Raw genomic sequence first — 20,452 nt, forward strand, 5'->3', positions numbered from 1 at the left:
GCAACGATCTCGCTGGAAAACCCTCATGTGTCACTCGCACAAGAGCCAGTCCAGGGGCACTGGCAACGATCCCGCTCGAAAGATTCATGTGTCGCCCGCACACGAGCCAGTCCAGGGGCACCGGCAACGATCCCGCTCGAAAGATTTCATGTGTTGCCGGCATATGAGCCACTCCAGGGGCACCGGCAACGATCCTGCTCGAAAAACCTTATGTGTCACCCGCACAAGAGCCGGCACAGGGGCGTCGCCCGCACATGAGACAGTCCAGGGGCACTGGCAACGAACCCGCTCAAACATTTCATGTGTCACCCGCACAAGAGTCAGTCCAGGGGCTCTGGCATGATCCCGCTCGAAAGAATTCATGTGTCACCCGCACATGAGCCGGCCCAGGGGCACCGGCAACGATCTCGCTCGAAAGATTTCATGTGTCGCCCTCACATGTGCCAGTCCAGGGGCACCGGCAACGATCTCGCTCGAAAAAGCCTCATGTGTCACCCGCACAAGAGCCAGTCCAGGGGCACTGGCAACGATCCCGCTCGAAAGATTTCATGTGTCACCCGCACATGAGCCGGCCCAGGGGCACCGGCAACGATCTCGCTCGAACGATTTCATGTGTCGCCCTCACATGTGCCAGTCCAGGGGCACCGGCAACGATCTCGCTCGAAAAAGCCTCATGTGTCACCCGCACAAGAGCCAGTCCAGGGGCACTGGCAACGATCCCGCTCGAAAGATTTCATGTGTCGCCAGCACATGAGCCAGTCCAGGGGCACTGGCAACGATCTCGCTCGAAAGATATCATGTGTCGCCCGCACTTGAGTCAGTTCAGCGGCTCTGGCACGATCCCGCTCGAAAGAATTCATGTGTCACCCGCATATGAGCCAGTCCAGGTGCACCTGCAATGATCTCGCTCGCAAAAGCCTCATGTGTCACCCGCACAAGAGCCAGTCCAGGGGCACTGGCAACGATCCCGCTCGAAAGAGTTCATGTGTCGCCCACACATGAGCCAGTCCGGGGGCACCAGCAACGACCTCGCTCGAAAAACCTCATGTGTCACCCGCAAGCCGGCCCAGGGGCACCGGCAACGATCTCGCTCGAAAGATTTCATGTGTCGCCCTCACATGAGCCAATCCAAGGGCACTGGCATCGATCCCGCTTGAAAGATTTCATGTGTCTCCCGCACAAGAGCCAGTGCAGGGACACTGGCAACGATCCCGCTCGAAAGATTTCATGTGTCGCGTGCACACGAGCCAGTCCAGGGGCACTGGCAACGATCCCGCTCGAAACATTTCATGTGTCACCCGCACAAGGGCCAGTCCAGGGGCATTGGCAACGATGTCGCTCGAAAGATATGTGTCACCCGCACATGAGCCAGTCCAGGGGCACTGGCAACGATCCCGCTTGAACGATTTCATGTGTCACCCGCACATGAGCCAGTCCAGAGGCACCGGCAACGATCTCGCTGGAAAAACCTCATGTGTCACTCGCACAAGAGCAAGTCCATGGGCACTGGCAACGATCTCGCACGAAAGATATCATGTGTCGCCCGCACATGAGCCAGTCCAGGGGCACTGGCAAGGATCCCGCTTGAACGATTTCATGTGTCGCCCGCACATGAGCCAGTCCGAGAGCACTGGCAAACGATCCCGCTCGAAACATTTCACGCGTCACCCGCACAAGAGCCAGCCCAGGGGCACTGGCAACAAACTCGCTCGAAAGATATCATGTGTCGCCCACACATGAGCCAGTCCATGGGAACTGGCAACAATCCCACTCGAAAGATTTCATGTGTCGCCCGCACATGAGCCAGTCCAGGGGCACTGGCAGCGACCCTGCTCGAAAGAATTCATGTGTCGCCCGCACATGAGCCAGTCCAGGGGCACCGGCAACGATCCCGCTCGAAAGATTTCATGTGTTGCCCGCATATGAGCCAGTCCAGGGACACCGGCAACGATCCTGCTCGAAAAACCTCATGTGTCACCCGCACAAGAGCCGGCCCAGGGGCGTCGCCCGCACATGAGACAGTCCAGGGGCACTGGCGACGAACCCGTTCAAACATATCATGTGTCACCCGCACAAGAGTCAGTCCAGGAGCTCTGGCATGATCCCGCTCGAAAGAATTCATGTGTCACCCGCTCATGAGCCGGCCCAGGGGCACCGGCAACGATCTCGCTCGAAAGATTTCATGTGTCGCCCTCACATGAGCCAATCCAAGGGCACTGGCATCGATCCCGCTTGAAAGATTTCATGTGTCTCCCGCACATGAGCCAGTCTATGGGCACTGGCAACGATCCCACTCGAAACATTTCATGTGTCACCCGCACAAGAGCCAGTCCAGGGGCACTGACAACGGTCTCGCTCGAAAGATATCACGTGTCGCCCGCACATGAGCCAGTCCAGGGGCACTGGCAACAATCCCGCTCGTAATATTTCATGTGTCGCCTGCACACGAGCCAGTCCAGGGGCACTGGCAACGATCCCGCTCGAAACATTTCATGTGTCACCCGCACATGAGCCAGTCCAGGGGCACTGGCAACGATCCCGCTTGAACGAGTTCATGTGTCACCCGCACATGAGCCAGTCCAGGGGCACTGGCAATGATCTCGCTGGAAAAACCTCATGTGTCACTCGCACAAGAGCCAGTCCATGGGCACTGGCAACGATCTTGCACGAAAGATATCATGTGTCGCCCGCACATGAGCCAGTCCAGGGGCACTGGCAAGGATCCCGCTTGAACGATTTCATGTGTCGCCCGCACATGAGCCAGTCCAGGGGCACTGGCACGGATCCCGCTTGAACGATTTCATGTGTCACCCGCACATGAGCCAGTCCAGGGGCACCGGCAACGATCTCGCTGGAAAACCCTCATGTGTCACTCGTACAAGAGCCAGTCCATGGGCACTGGCAACGATCTCGCACGAAAGATATCATGTGTCGCCCGCACATGAGCCAGTCCAGGGGCACTGGCAAGGATCCCGCTCGAAAGATTTCATGTGTCGCTCGCACATGAGCCAGTCCAGAGGCTCTGGCACGATCCCGCTCGAAAGAATTCATGTGTCTCCCGCACACGAGCCAGTCCAGGTGCACCGGCAACGATCCCGCTCGAAAGATTTCATGTGTTGCCCGCACATAAGCCAGTCCAGGGGCACTGGCAACGATCCCGCTCAAAAGATTTCATGTGTCGCCCGCACATGAGCCAGTCCAGGGGCTCTGGCACGATCCCGCTCGAAAGAATTCATGTGTCGCCCGCACATGAGCCAGTCCAGTGGCACTGGAAACGATCCCGCTCGAAAGATTTCATGTGTCGCCCGCACATGAGCCAGTCCGGGGGCACTGGCAAACGATTCCGCTCGAAACATTTCATGTGTCACCCGCACATGAGCCAGTCCAGGGGCACTGGCAAGGATCCCGCTCGAAAGATTTCATGTGTCGCTCGCACATGAGCCAGTCCAGAGGCTCTGGCACGATCCCGCTCGAAAGAATTCATGTGTCACCCGCACATGAGCCAGTCCAGGTGCACTGGCAACGATCTCGCTGGAAAAACCTCATGTGTCACTCGCACAAGAGCCAGTCCATGGGCACTGGCAACGATCTCGCACGAAAGATATCATGTGTCGCCCGCACTTGAGTCAGTTCAGCGGCTCTGGCACGATCCCGCTCGAAAGAATTCATGTGTCACCCGCATATGAGCCAGTCCAGGTGCACCTGCAATGATCTCGCTCGCAAAAGCCTCATGTGTCACCCGCACAAGAGCCAGTCCAGGGGCACTGGCAACGATCCCGCTCGAAAGAGTTCATGTGTCGCCCACACATGAGCCAGTCCGGGGGCACCAGCAACGACCTCGCTCGAAAAACCTCATGTGTCACCCGCAAGCCGGCCCAGGGGCACCGGCAACGATCTCGCTCGAAAGATTTCATGTGTCGCCCTCACATGAGCCAATCCAAGGGCACTGGCATCGATCCCGCTTGAAAGATTTCATGTGTCTCCCGCACAAGAGCCAGTGCAGGGACACTGGCAACGATCCCGCTCGAAAGATTTCATGTGTCGCGTGCACACGAGCCAGTCCAGGGGCACTGGCAACGATCCCGCTCGAAACATTTCATGTGTCACCCGCACAAGGGCCAGTCCAGGGGCATTGGCAACGATGTCGCTCGAAAGATATGTGTCACCCGCACATGAGCCAGTCCAGGGGCACTGGCAACGATCCCGCTTGAACGATTTCATGTGTCACCCGCACATGAGCCAGTCCAGAGGCACCGGCAACGATCTCGCTGGAAAAACCTCATGTGTCACTCGCACAAGAGCAAGTCCATGGGCACTGGCAACGATCTCGCACGAAAGATATCATGTGTCGCCCGCACATGAGCCAGTCCAGGGGCACTGGCAAGGATCCCGCTTGAACGATTTCATGTGTCGCCCGCACATGAGCCAGTCCGAGAGCACTGGCAAACGATCCCGCTCGAAACATTTCACGCGTCACCCGCACAAGAGCCAGCCCAGGGGCACTGGCAACAAACTCGCTCGAAAGATATCATGTGTCGCCCACACATGAGCCAGTCCATGGGAACTGGCAACAATCCCACTCGAAAGATTTCATGTGTCGCCCGCACATGAGCCAGTCCAGGGGCTCTGGCACGATCCCGCTCGAAAGAATTCATGTGTCGCCCGCACATGAGCCAGTCCAGGGGCACTGGCAACGATCCCGCTCGAAAGATTCATGTGTTGCCCACACACGAGCCAGTCCAGTAGCACCGGCAACGATCCCGCTCGAAAGATTTCATGTGTCGCCCGCACATGAGCCAGTCCAGGGGCACTGGCAGCGACCCTGCTCGAAAGAATTCATGTGTCGCCCGCACATGAGCCAGTCCAGGGGCACTGGCAGCGACCCTGCTCGAAAGAATTCATGTGTCGCCCGCACATGAGCCAGTCCAGGGGCACCGGCAACGATCCCGCTCGAAAGATTTCATGTGTTGCCCGCATATGAGCCAGTCCAGGGACACCGGCAACGATCCTGCTCGAAAAACCTCATGTGTCACCCGCACAAGAGCCGGCCCAGGGGCGTCGCCCGCACATGAGACAGTCCAGGGGCACTGGCGACGAACCCGTTCAAACATATCATGTGTCACCCGCACAAGAGTCAGTCCAGGAGCTCTGGCATGATCCCGCTCGAAAGAATTCATGTGTCACCCGCTCATGAGCCGGCCCAGGGGCACCGGCAACGATCTCGCTCGAAAGATTTCATGTGTCGCCCTCACATGAGCCAATCCAAGGGCACTGGCATCGATCCCGCTTGAAAGATTTCATGTGTCTCCCGCACATGAGCCAGTCTATGGGCACTGGCAACGATCCCACTCGAAACATTTCATGTGTCACCCGCACAAGAGCCAGTCCAGGGGCACTGACAACGGTCTCGCTCGAAAGATATCACGTGTCGCCCGCACATGAGCCAGTCCAGGGGCACTGGCAACAATCCCGCTCGTAATATTTCATGTGTCGCCTGCACACGAGCCAGTCCAGGGGCACTGGCAACGATCCCGCTCGAAACATTTCATGTGTCACCCGCACATGAGCCAGTCCAGGGGCACTGGCAACGATCCCGCTTGAACGAGTTCATGTGTCACCCGCACATGAGCCAGTCCAGGGGCACTGGCAATGATCTCGCTGGAAAAACCTCATGTGTCACTCGCACAAGAGCCAGTCCATGGGCACTGGCAACGATCTTGCACGAAAGATATCATGTGTCGCCCGCACATGAGCCAGTCCAGGGGCACTGGCAAGGATCCCGCTTGAACGATTTCATGTGTCGCCCGCACATGAGCCAGTCCAGGGGCACTGGCACGGATCCCGCTTGAACGATTTCATGTGTCACCCGCACATGAGCCAGTCCAGGGGCACCGGCAACGATCTCGCTGGAAAACCCTCATGTGTCACTCGTACAAGAGCCAGTCCATGGGCACTGGCAACGATCTCGCACGAAAGATATCATGTGTCGCCCGCACATGAGCCAGTCCAGGGGCACTGGCAAGGATCCCGCTCGAAAGATTTCATGTGTCGCTCGCACATGAGCCAGTCCAGAGGCTCTGGCACGATCCCGCTCGAAAGAATTCATGTGTCTCCCGCACACGAGCCAGTCCAGGTGCACCGGCAACGATCCCGCTCGAAAGATTTCATGTGTTGCCCGCACATAAGCCAGTCCAGGGGCACTGGCAACGATCCCGCTCGAAAGATTTCATGTGTCGCCCGCACATGAGCCAGTCCAGGGGCTCTGGCACGATCCCGCTCGAAAGAATTCATGTGTCGCCCGCACATGAGCCAGTACAGGGGCACTGGCAACGATCCCGCTCGAAAGATTCATGTGTCTCCCGCACACGAGCCAGTCCAGGTGCACCGGCAACGATCCCGCTCGAAAGATTTCATGTGTTGCCCGCACATAAGCCAGTCCAGGGGCACTGGCAGCGACCCTGCTCGAAAAAATTTCATGTGTCACTCGCACAAGAGCCAGTCCATGGACACTGACAACGATCTCGCACGAAAGATATCATGTGTCGCCCGCACATGAGCCAGTCCAGTGGCACTGGAAACGATCCCGCTCGAAAGATTTCATGTGTCGCCCGCACATGAGCCAGTCCGGGGGCACTGGCAAACGATTCCGCTCGAAACATTTCATGTGTCACCCGCACATGAGCCAGTCCAGGGGCACTGGCAAGGATCCCGCTCGAAAGATTTCATGTGTCGCTCGCACATGAGCCAGTCCAGAGGCTCTGGCACGATCCCGCTCGAAAGAATTCATGTGTCACCCGCACATGAGCCAGTCCAGGTGCACTGGCAACGATCTCGCTGGAAAAACCTCATGTGTCACTCGCACAAGAGCCAGTCCATGGGCACTGGCAACGATCTTGCACGAAAGATATCATGTGTCGCCCGCACATGAGCCAGTCCAGGGGCACTAGCAAGGATCCCGCTTGAACGATTTCATGTGTCGCCCGCACATGAGCCAGTCCAGTGGCACTGGCACGGATCCCGCTTGAACGATTTCATGTGTCGCCCGCACATGAGCCAGTCCAGGGGCACTAGCAAGGATCCCGCTTGAACGATTTCATGTGTCGCCCGCACATGAGCCAGTCCAGGGGCACTGGCAAGGATCCCGCTCGAAAGATTTCATGTGTCGCTCGCACATGAGCCAGTCCAGAGGCTCTGGCACGATCCCGCTCGAAAGAATTCATGTGTCGCCCGCACATGAGCCAGTCCAGGGGCACTGGCAACGATCCCGCTCGAAAGATTTCATGTGTCGCCCGCACATGAGCCAGTCCAGGGGCTCTGGCACGATCCCGCTCGAAAGAATTCATGTGTCGCCCGCACATGAGCCAGTACAGGGGCACTGGCAACGATCCCGCTCGAAAGATTCATGTGTCACCCGCACACGAGCCAGTCCAGGTGCACCGGCAACGATCCCGCTCGAAAGATTTCATGTGTTGCCCGCACATGAGCCAGTCCAGGGGCACTGACAACGATCTCGCACGAAAGATATCATGTGTCGCCCGCACATGAGCCAGTCCAGTGGCACTGGCAACGATCCCGCTCGAAAGATTTCATGTGTCGCCCGCACATGAGCCAGTCCGGGGGCACTGGCAAACGATTCCGCTCGAAACATTTCATGTGTCACCCGCACAAGAGCCAGTCCAGGGGCGCTGGCTACAATCTATTTCTATTTCACTTGCCTCAACAGGTCTTGGCAGTGGGGTTTAGTGTCCAATTTTAATTTAACTCGATTTCGATTTCACTTGCCTCAACAGGTCTTCACAAGTGGAATTTAGTGTCCAATGAAGGAAGGAAGGAAGGTACGCATAAGTGGGCTGGCTGGTCCTTAGATCTAGGTCTCACTCTGCTTGCCGGGTCTTCTCGCGCACAGTATATTTCCAAAGGTCTCGGTCAGAAGTCATCGCCTAATGTTCGAAGGTCGTGCCTTACCACCTCATCCCAGGTCTTCCTGGGCCTATGTCTTCCACAGGATTCCTCAACTGTTAAGGTGTGGCACTTTTTCACACAGCTATCCTCATCCATTCTCGCTACATGACCATACCAGCGCAGTCGTCTCTCTTGCACACTACAACTGATGCTTCGTAAGTTCAACTTTTCTCTCAAGGTACTAATACTCTGTCTAGTATGCACACTGACATTACACATCCATTGGAGCATACTGGCTTCATTCCTTGCGAGCCTACGCATGTCCTCAGCAGTCACGGCCCATGTTTCACTGCCATGAAGCATGGCTGTTCGTACACATGCATCATACAATCTGCCTTTTACTCTGAGAGAGAGACCCTTTGTCGCCAGCAGAGGTAAGAGCTCTCTGAACTTAGCCCAGGCTATTCTAATTCTAGCAGCTACGCTTTCAGCGCACCCACCTCCACTGCTAATTTGGTCACCAAGATAGCGGAAGCTATCAACCACTTCTAGTTTTTCTCCCTGGAGTGTGGCAGAAGTTGTTTTCTGCACATTTCCAGTATTTCTAGCTCCAGAACATCTGCTGCAAACAAAAACTAACTTCCTAGTTAACCTTCCTTTGATATTGCTGCACCTCTTATGTGTCCATAGCTTGCACTGGGTGCATCTTATAGAGTTACTTCCCACTCCTTTTCTACAGATCGAGCAGGGCCATCTACCTGAAGGGGTTTGTGTTTTGTCTGCCTTCCTACTTATGAGGACTTTGGTTTTAGCTAGGTTGACTCTAAGGCCCTTTGATTCTAGTCCTTGCTTCCATACCTGAAACTTCTCCTCTAATTGTGATAGTGACTCAGCAATTAGTGCAAGGTCATCAGCATAGAGGAGCTCCCAGGGGCATCCTGTCTTGAATTCCTCTGTTATAGCCTGGAGAACTATGATAAATTGGAGGGGGCTGAGGACAGAACCTTGGTGGACCCCTACCTCCACCCGGAATTCTTCACTGTACTCTCTGCCAATCCTCACCTTACTGTCAGAGTTTCTGTACATGGCTCGCACAGCTCTCACTAACCATTCTTCTATCCCTAGTTTCCTCATTGACCACCAGATGAGAGATTGGGGGACCCTGTCAAAGGCTTTCTCCATATCAACAAAAGCCAGGAACAGAGGTTTATCCTTGGCTAGGTATTTCTCCTGAAGCTGTCTTACCAGAAATATAGCATCAGTGGTGCTTTTCCCAGGCACAAAACCAAACTGCATCTCATCTAAGCTGACTCGCTCCCTAAGCAGTTGAGCTATGACCCTCTCCGTGACTTTCATTACCTGATCTAAAAGCTTGATACCTCTGTAATTATTTGTATCTGAAGCGTCACCTTTACCTTTGTAGCAGTTGATTATGGTGCTGCTACACCAGTCATTGGGTATGACTCCTTCGTGTATCACCTGGTTCGTAATACGGGTGACTAGGCTATAGCCGACACTGCCAGATATTTTGAGCATCTCTGCAGTGATTCCTGATGGGCCGGGGGCTTTCCCTGTCTTCATACTCTTAATTGCTTTATCTACCATGGTACTGTCAACTCGGATAGCTGGTCCCTCTGTTGGGTCAACATACGGCAGACTCTCTTTCTCCCATTCATTCTCTTTATTAAGCAATCTATCGTAGTGGCTTCTCCAGACCTCTTTCTTTGCAGCCTCATTTAGAGCAAGCGTACCATCATCCATGCGAACACATTTCTCTCCTACTACATCACTATTCTCTCTCCTACACTGTCTTGCGACACAGGACCAGATTTGAGTGTGTATACACCCACACACACAGTCATTTGATGTATTTATACTCTGTGCAACTGTGCTGTTTTTAAAGACTTAGCCCATTTGCAATGTACTAATGAATTATATCCCTTAGAATTTCTGCCCACGTTGAATAAATGTTAGTTTTCATGCTTTTTTTTTTTTTGTTTTTTTACACTACTCAGTCCAGTATGCCACAAAAGTATTCAATTGGGTTCATATCAGTAGACTGGCTTGACCAAAGAACTCTTCTGATTCTGTTTTACTCCTGTCTGTCAATGGTCTTTTATGACTGTGTGGCATTGAGCACCATCTTCCATAAATAAGGTGTCATTTTTTACCATCTGACTACTGGAGAAAATTGTGAAAAGTTCATTCTGAAGGATGGAAGGGTATTTTTCCAAATTTATATCGCCAATACACTTACAGTTCTCAACAATCAGTACTCCAGATTTCTCCCTATACCATCACTGAAAAAACGCCTTGTTTCACAGTTTGTTAAATCAGACTCTTGATTAGGCAGGCAATCTCCAGACTCACACACATCCACTGTCAGAAAGTTGTGCAAATCTTGATTCATTTGAGAATATGACAGTTTCCCAGAACCCCATGGACCTTTCCAACATCTTATTACCTCACTCCTTTCATTTGCTGATGGATTGTACAGCCTCTCTGTGGCAAGAGGAATCCAAAGGTTTTGTGCAGTCGTGTGCTGGCTAAATTTACCCTTAGATAGACCTACAATATGCCTTCTTTGAATATGAGACAACTCTTTTCACAGCATGGTTAGTTACTATAAACAATATAGAAAATATTAATACAGGGTGGACAGAAGTCACAAAGAGGTTTCAATATTCAATAACTTTTTTAATAATTATTTTATTTCAGACCCTAAAATTTAAGTATGGAAAAGTACACTACTGAACAGTGAACACATATTGTGAAATTTTATTACCAAAACTAAGGATTAAAAATTTAGATTCAACAAGCATATTGTCAAAATTATGGAGCAATGAATTATCCAAGTGATTATCAGGTGATTAACTGGACTTTTTGAGGATCAAGGATCAGTAAGTGACTTTCCAAGAATATGTGTAGGATGACTTCAGAAAACAAGGATGGAGGCACTGTTATTATCACTAGAGATGAATACCACTCCATGATCCAGAATTTCTTACGTCCAGCAGTTCAAGATATGTCTGGTATGTAGTTTCAGCAGGATGGAACCACAGCTCACACAGCAAGGAGCACAATGGAAATCCTCAGGCAAATTTTTGATAGAAAATTAATTTCTCGATTTCCAGAGATAAACTGGCCATCTCATTCTCCAGATCTAACTGCTCCAGAATTTTTTCTATGGGGCTATCTTTCACACCTAGGAGAAATAAATCTCACATCGTTTTTCTATAATTTACCTACTAAAATATCACAATTTTTAAACAAAATAAACGAGATGTTAAATATTGAAACTCCTTCGTGACTTCTGGACTTCCCTATACATGAACAAGCTTGAAGTACCAGGTAGTCTCCACATATAAAATGGAATAATGAGGGGTATCTATTTACTCTTGAGATGTCTGTGTACATACAATAGGTTTCTTTCAGTTTATATCTACAAAATTCATGTACAAGTCTTTTGTTGGCCAAAACTATAAAAGTGCCATGCAATGAGACTGAAACCATGCTTGGTTAGCAAGCTTCATGATTGCACAGCCATACCTGTCTCTGTTACAAATAATCTGAACTGGTTTACATAATTTATTTCCCATGAAGAGAAATGTTTAATGAGATACATATCTCTTGATTTAAATGATGTAGAAGCAGTCATCTTAATATGACTGTCACCTAGAAACTGTGTGGTGCAGTAACTGTGTTCCAACAGTTATTTTTCATTTAGTGCTGTACATTCATTGCTTTCCATTGTCATCTCCTTAGTGTGACACAACATCCTCCTAATCAGTATCTCTCTTAACCATGACATTCTTAATCCACAGCTTCTGTTCACTTGGATCTCCTGTCACTTCTTTACCAAACTATCATTATCCATATATATTCCATGTCCTTAGCAGAGTAGTATTCTCTTCTGCACACTACATCTTATTCCCTCATCCCAAGTTTTTCTTTAATCTCATTTGTGCCTTGTTCATGTACACTAACATTGCACATCCAGCAAAGCATGCTCACTTCATTTCTTTCCAATCTTCACTCATCCTCTCATTTAGTGCCCACATCTCACTGCCTTGCAACGTAACACTTCATACAGAAGCATCATTCAATCTTCAGTTGAAGAGAGAATCCCTTTGTTGCCAGCTGAGGTAACTAACTGTCCCCAGAGCTTTTTCACCCCTTTCTTATTCAGGCAATAATGCTTTCAGAGCACCTACATCCATTGCTGATTAGCTAACAGAAGCTTTCAACATGACACTTTCCAAGCAATGGAAAAGAATTTATTTTACTGATGTTCTAACTATTCTGTACATACGTCACATACAAAGTATTTTTTTTCTCTGTGAGCCTACTATCTTGCAAACTCACAGTTTATATTAAGTACACTGAATGAAATTCATGCATACTCTTTCTTGCATATCAAGCATAACATTGTGTGTGTGTGTGTGTGTGTATACACACACACACATATAAATAAAACAAAGAGAAGTTAATAAGGGATATTAATCCAGGTGAAATATTTATTCAGCTCTCTGTAGATAAAAATATACCAGACTAACAAAAAAATGTTATGATTGCTATTGTACCTCAGGTAATCCAAACTCAAAAGCCAAAGTTGAAGTCCATCACCAGTCAAATTTGTAAATTCAGGGCTGCACTACCCAGTTAAATAGAATGCTTTTACAGAGTGATACATAAAATAGACAGAAATAATGGGTTATATACATTTATTTATTTATTTATTTATTTATTTATTATAGGCTTACAGCTGTTTCAGGTATGCATTAGGGTGCTTTTATGGTTCAATTTTATCAATTGCTCGATTGATAAAATTGAACCATGAATGCATCCAAATATATATATGTGAAACAGCTTCACATGTGCTTTTTTTGTGTCACCAGCACAGGAGCCTTTTACATGTCACTGACACTGGCGACACCTACGATTTCACTTGGCTTCCTAGGTATACCAATTCTACAGGTTCCTTTCACAGGTAGAGATCGGCACTTCTTTACACAACTGTCCTTGTCCATACGCATCACATGACAGTACCAATGCAGTCTTCTTATCGGATGTCTCTTATGCCCAATTTTTCTCTCAAGACACTTACACTTTTTTGTATGATAAAATATATATATGTATATATATATATATATATACATGTATATAGTTCAAATGTACAGAAAACAAATGACAAAGACAGATAAGGGAACAACAAGCAGGTGACATTCAGAAAGAATGAAAAAGTCTTTGATGTTACAAGCTTATGCTCTTTGAAATGGATGAGAGGAAAAAATGAAGGGAGAAAAAAATGAGTTGGGATTAACAGTTTAACATGATGAAATGACTACACACACACACACACACACACACACACACACACACACATACACACACACACACACACATACACACAAGGTGGTGTTAGTTCCAAAGCAATGTCATTAAAGCTTGTTTTCATTTCATTCTATTGTTCTCAAATTTTTTCACAACTATTTAAGTATATTATTCTCTTAGTTATTATCAACCAGGTAGGCTGTGACAAATGTGCTACTGAAGTGGTTAGCTGTAGGAATGACATCTAACTTTAAAAACACTTGCTCTGCTGATAAGTAAGTGTTTAAATTCATGGCTTGTATGGTGATGGTATTTTGATATTTTGAGTTCATAATTCCCAGTCTCTGAAATACAGTAGATTCAATACCTTGCTATACTTTAGGCATAAATCTATATATATAAATGAAGTCTGCCCTTCACATTGACTGACTGATCTTTCTTTTTTTTCAGATAGACAGTGATGAGCCTGTTCAACGACAACCTTTTAACCGAGAACATGACTTGGAAGCTGTTCATCTGAACAGTACTCAACGGAAATCAATCATTGATAGATCTCAGTCTCTGAGTTCAAGATTTGGAAGTGGGACATCTCGATTCCTTTGATCTATTAGTTAAAGGTTGAGATCACATACTCACACATTGGAAGGGTGATAAATGATAAAGTGAAAGTTAAGTTACTGAGTTGTTAGACATCTATCTACAATGATGTAAGTCTTCACAGAACTAGAAAAAATATGTAGGTATACTTTATCCAAAAATACAAAATAGTTATGTTTCTATAGCATAAGGAGTAGAACATCTGGCTATTCACTACTTTTCTTTCAGATTGTTTTGTTTGTTATTTGGCATAAACTCTCAATTATTTTTTTTTTTGTATATATATATATATATATATATATAAAATCTTAACTAAGGTTCTATATTTGTGTATACTGTTGATACACAGATATGCTATTCTAACCCTAACTTGTTCTCCTTATTAAAATACCTTGATTCAGTTTGGTCCTGCAAATAACTATTAATCATATATATATATATGTATGTCACAGTAGATTGATTCAAATAATCCAGTAGTACTCATAAAAATAGCTGCCTGATGTATCATTCTACAAAAACATAGAATATATAGTATGATACAAGAGAAAATGATAAGACTTTCTTTCACCTGAAGATGTAGCTTAAATTCTGCATTATTTTGAAGGATTTTTTTGCATTTTGCTTTAATGCAAACATGTAAGTAATTTATTTATTATTAAATATAATAATATAAATTATAATATATATGTACACCATATATTATGCAAATAGGTAAGCAATATATACTATGCAAATGACATATGCAAACATTATAAATATATATACAGGTGGACCAAAAGTCACGCACCAAGACATTTGATATTTTATTTATATTACATTGTTATCATTACTATCCATTTTGTTCATCATGTACAAGTACATGTGTATTCATCATTATTTTATTTCTTTTATTCGATTTTAGAAAAATTGAAACATGTCTTTAACAATTCCAAAACTCATTTTGTGCATGACTTTTGGTCCACCCTGTATAATACTTAAAAGATTCTTGATTAACAATTAAGAACGCTGAATTTATCTTCCATGCTACCTACCCTTCACTACCCTCTCAGCAAATTTTGACAATGTATACCTGTATACTGTAACAGTAAAGCAATAACAAATTTCACTTTGTAGTACTAGCATAAGAATCAAGAAGCAAAAAAGAAAGTGATTAAAAGAAACAAAACCAAAAATCCAATTAAAATTGTTTAAATAATGGTCTTTTAATTTCACAATGTGTGACAGTATATTTGTTTTAATCACCTGATTTTGAAAATATTGAAAGCAATTTGATAATAAATATTACTTTTTAAATATATTTTTTGTTGTTTTTGATACTCTTATAAACGAAGTTGGTAGCAATACTTTATATTCTATATCTTGTTACAAGAATTCTAGCAGTTATTCTAGAAGATAGGATCTTCTCTGAAAATGCAAAAGAAATATTGCTGCATTTAAAAGTTTTGTTTCCCCATGCATATTATGTTGATAATGTATGTTTTCTTTTTTTTTAATCCTACTAACATGTCAGTTTCTCAATAAAAACCATCTTCTAGAGTTAAGACATCAAATCTACTTGTGATAAGATGAATTTGATCCAGGACTGCAGCTCAGTCAAAGAGACAAGCTGCAGGAGAGCAGATCTGACAAATGGTGACTACACCTGCTCACTATCAAGGAAGTACTGTAGATTTCATAGCCCCAGCACTTGTCTGCGCATCATCAGCCACAACATGCCCAGTCCTCCATTCAGTGGGTGTTGACAAGAAATGGAGTACCCAACCAGTGAAATTTACCCCTTCCACAGAAAAGGGAGGAGTATGCACTCCCATTTGCTCAGATGTTAACTAGCTCAAAAGATGACAGTTAGGCAATAATATATAATGGAGGCAGTGTGTGCATTCATCACCTCTTCGCTACCTTTCAGAGACAGCTTTCTCTTGGCCCATTTCTGAGTGTGATTAGCCACCCTGCTTGTCACCTCATCCCAGTTCTCCATCTGGAGATCCAGACCAAGCCAGACTCCAAGAAGTTTAACTGCTCCCTCACTCCAGCATCCCACAACATTATTAAACTGCATGGACCTGCCTCTCCAGATGCCGAACTGCAGGCCCACTGACTTTTCTTGATTAATTTTTGCTCCTGTTACCTCCTCATATTCTTTTAGAGCAGTGCCCGGTGTTGGACACTATGACAGTGATATCTGTGCATGCCAACATGGTTCTCCCATTAGTAGGATACTTCTCAATGCCTTTAATTTCCACAGTAGTGGTTCTGGAATCAGTACATACAGAAGAGAGAAGAGGGAACACCCTTGACGAACCATAAGCATGATGGTGAATGGTTCCAATAGATAACCATTCACCCAAACTACCAAGCAGATGTCACTGTATATTACAGCAATTCAGCTACAGAAAACAGGACTGAAACTGTGAGAACAGCCACCAAGTTTTGGTGGTCGAACGTATCGAAAGCTTTTGGTTGATACAAATCAATCAGGTTCTTTAGCCACCCTCTCCATGATGTATTATATAAGGTGGATGTTGTTGTGGATAGATCTACTTGGGACAATGTACGTTTGCACATCACCAATCAACAACAAGTGCTAACCTTTATGAACACACCTTTGTTAAAATTTTGAAATTTGCATTATTGGCCTAAAATTTTGTTTGATTCCCCCTTGTTTGGGTCTTTTCTTCTCTATCACTCCTTGGCTCACATAACTAGAAATTCTCCTGTTCTACTGCCAGTTGCAGTAGATATGTACTAAGAAACCACCAAACAAGTCTGGCATATAAATGTAAAGCTCATAAGGCAGATCATCCACACATGGTGATTTGCACTCCCATGCATCCTGTATTTCCATAATTGTTATCAGCCTTTTGCAATGCTCTACTTTCCTTACCAAGAGTCGTGGCTAGCTGTTGAGGTAGGCACTGAAGCCCACCCTGTGTTCTGGTCTGCTATTCATGCCAAACTATTGGATGGAGTGCTGCTGAAATGCCATGCAAATCACATTGCTCAGGCTCGAGTACAATGCACTCGTTTTAGTTCACCAAAGACTGAATTGTGGCTTTGTTACTATGCTATGCGTCTTCCACTTGAATACATCAAGCAGTTTTTGTTCCCTCATGTCTTAGAGCATATCCTTAGCTCTGACACTGCATCATTTGTGCTTAGTGTTGAAGAATTGGTCCAGGGACAATCATGCCTTGAGCACATCAGTTGCAATGCCTTTCTTAAGTGCCTCTAAGTTTCTATTTTATTTCTTTTTATTGCTAATACCGTACTAAACGTAATCAATTCTATTCAAATTTCCCATTTCAGGACAAACTACTATTTCTTGTTCATGATTGATCCAGTTAATGCCCACTTAACTAATTCACTAATGTAGTCTCTATAAGCTTGGCTGGGAGTGACACATTCAGGTTCCAGTAACTGGGTCTTTGCCAGTGAAGTAAATTTTGGTTGACTGTTCAGATCCCAAATTTGGATTACCTGTCAATCCAAACCCCAATTACAGTGAGGAACTAGATAAAATAATTCTGGAAATGGAGGAAAACAATTTCATTCATAAGGCCAAATCTAGGATTTTACAGTCAGAAAGAACACTTGTATTTTATGGTCTACCCAAAATACACAAAAAGTTTTTCTTCCAATACATTCAATTTGCAGCAGATATGAATGTTGTACAACCAAAATTTCTGAGTGACTGGATGGCTTTCTATTCTCTGTCACAAAAATATAAAATTCCTATATTCAGGATACTTATAATTTTGTGTCTAAAATCAGCAACTTTTTTAAGCACCGAAGCCATGTCAAAAACTGTATTTTGATAAGCATGGATGTTTCTTCCTTATATCCCAATATCGACCATGATTAAGGAGTAGAAGCATGCATGAATGCCTTCGAAAAATGGTCAAGCAAAAGTATTCCATCTAATTTTCTCTGTAGGGTATTGAAGTTTGTGTTACAAAGTAGCACAATGAAGTTTGGACAAAAATTTTACCACCAGGCAAGGGGTTGCACCATGGGTACCCCCATGGCAAGTTAATTTCGCTTATATCTTCATGACAAAATTCGTGATACAGTTACTGAAGACATTCAAATCCATACATGGTCATGAACCAATACTCTGTTTCTAGTTCATTGATGACGTCTTTTTTGTTTGGGAAGGATCACCTGATAGTTTATTGACTTCTTGCAATTTCTCTGACTGTTATGCTAAAAACTATGGCTTTAAGTCCAACATGTAGTTTGTGGTCTGTAGCTAAAATAGTTGAATGATCTATCTTGCAGAAAGTTTTATAAAGTAATCTTCCTTTAATAAGTTTCTCAAAACATCTACGTCATGAGAAGTAATTCTTAATTATTCAAGAAGCTTCGCATTTCTCTTGAAAGTTTCTAGAATGTCTAGCTTGCTTGCTTGCTCTTTGCTTCTTAGTTGACTAGACTCTGAGCCATTCACATTGTTGCTATGCCTGTCTATTTCTCTATGCCACATGACTGAAAACCACCACTTAACTGTTATTTCTATATTTCTGAACTTTCTTGCATAGATTACTTCATTCAACTAGATTCTGCATTTTGATTATGTTTCATCGACAACCAATGAATAAAAAATATTTTTATGTAGTAAATATATAGTTCTTAAATTTATTCTTCTTCTCTGTAAGAATTCTTCTAATAATTTACACACAGCCATTTCAATACTTGATACCGAACATATATCATCACTACAAACATAAAATTTATGTCTATTTTTTCAAAAAGTGGTGTTGAATGAATTTTTGAACACAAAAGTTAAGTTTTCTCGAAGCAAAATAGTGACAGAGCTATTTTGCAAGCTCACATCATCCCACATTTACCTCCACTGCTGCTCTGATCATCCACATCATATAATTCAATCAAATCCAAAATCCCAATTTTTGATGACAAAACGGATTTGTACTGATATAGGAGATTACTGGAAACATGCAAATGCTTTTGTACACCATTATGTCAAATGCAGTTACAGTGAATCACAGTTAAAGGAAATTGCAAATGACATAGCTAAGATTAGCAAGGAAAGTCAAACTTTCATGCATAATTTTAGCAAACAAAGTACAATATGTGACAGAATTCCTTTAGTGATTAACTGGCACCAAAATTTTGCCAGCATTTCAAAAGTGTTACATGAAAGTTCCTAGCATGTTGCAGAAAAATATCCTCGTTTCAAACATATATTTCCTCAGCCACCTATTGTAGCCTTTACACGAAATAAAAATATAAGAGAACTTTGACCGCTAGTTCTGTCTCCAAGAAAACTAACATTAGAGTTTCTGCATGCTGTACTTTGAAAAACAGCCACAAGAGAAATAAGCCCTGTTCATTGTGCAACAATGTAAGTCAAGTCAATTCTATCATCATCATCATCATCATCGTTTAACGTCCGCTTTCCATGCTAGCATGGGTTGGACGATTTGACTGAGGACTGGTGGAACCGGATGGCTACACCAGGCTCCAATCTGATTTGGCAGAGTTTCTACAGCTGGATGCCCTTCCTAATGCCAACCACTCTGAGAGTGTAGTGTAGTGGGCTTTTACGTGCCACCCGCACGAGGCCAGTCAGGTGGTACTGGCAACGGCCACGCTCAAATGGTGTATTTTATGTGTCACCCGCACAAGAGTCAGTCCAGGGGCACTGGCAACAATCTCGCTCGAAAGTCCATTACACAGGCCATGGGCACAAGTGCCAGAAAGGCGACGCTGGGCACAGGTGCCATCCCGATTTCGCTTTCGCTTGCCCCAATAAGTCTTCGCAAGCTGAGTTTCGTGTCCAATGAAGGAGACGACGTTGGCATGGGTGCCATTCATCGAATTTAGTTCGGTTTCGATTTCACTTGCCTCAACAGGTCTTCGCAAGCAGAGTTTAGTGTCCAAAGAAGGAACGTTACGCATAAGTGGGCTGGCTACACCCCTGGCAGAGGCCTTGGATTTAGGTCTCACTTGGCTTGCCGGGTCTTCTCACACACAGCATATTTCCAAAGGTCTCGGTCAGAAGTCATCGCCTCGGTGAGGCCCAATGTTCGAAGGTCTTGCCTCACCACCTCTGCCCAGGTCTTCCTGGGCCTGATTTACATGGAAGGTGGGACATATCGAGATTCCCAATTGGTGTATGCAGCAGAAAGCACCAAACTCAACTTGTTTTATGTACAACAGAACAATTAAACAAAAGATTCAATGGGCACAGATATGATGTCAGGTACAATGATAGTCGTTCGACAACTTGCTGAACATTTTACATCAAACAGCTGCAATTTTGAAAGACTTGAAAGTGCATATTCTCAGAAAATATTTTGAATCTGCCACACTGTCTGTCCTCAAAGTACATGAGGAGAAATATGTTTGTGAGTTATTAACATCACGCCTAGAGGGATGAATGAAATGACAGGAGAATTTCAACGTATTTACACAAAACTGTTTGATTAAATATTCTTCTTTTTCCTTTTCTTTTTCTTTTTGCCAGTTGTAGACTTGAAAATTGAGAACTGAAGATGTCATTCCATCAATATGGGTGGTTGCCTGGTTCAAATTTTGAATTTGAATTTCTATGTATCACTTTCCATTTCGAACTCAACAAAGACAGGCTAGACATCTA

General features: G+C 45.3%; 2 protein-coding genes across 3 annotated transcripts in view; one reads left to right on the top strand and one right to left on the bottom strand.

Annotated features, from left to right (window-relative positions):
• LOC128247318 (GPALPP motifs-containing protein 1-like) overlaps positions 1-14,004 on the top strand; it is a 46,926-nt gene extending 32,922 nt beyond the window's left edge. Inside the window, exon 4 of the mRNA XM_052966321.2 lies at positions 13,687-14,004. Within this exon, the coding sequence (XP_052822281.1) occupies positions 13,687-13,839 (153 nt within the window). The 3' untranslated portion in view covers positions 13,840-14,004. The remainder of the gene's footprint in view (positions 1-13,686) is intronic.
• The window catches only part of LOC106871622 (protein scribble homolog), a 772,291-nt gene that overhangs the window by 657,681 nt on the left and 94,158 nt on the right, over positions 1-20,452 (bottom strand). The gene's annotated exons all lie outside the window — the stretch shown is intronic.

The sequence above is a fragment of the Octopus bimaculoides genome, chromosome 3, assembly GCF_046866305.1.
Source record: "Octopus bimaculoides isolate indiv1 chromosome 3, ASM4686630v1, whole genome shotgun sequence".
NCBI classification, from domain to species: domain Eukaryota; kingdom Metazoa; phylum Mollusca; class Cephalopoda; order Octopoda; family Octopodidae; genus Octopus; species Octopus bimaculoides.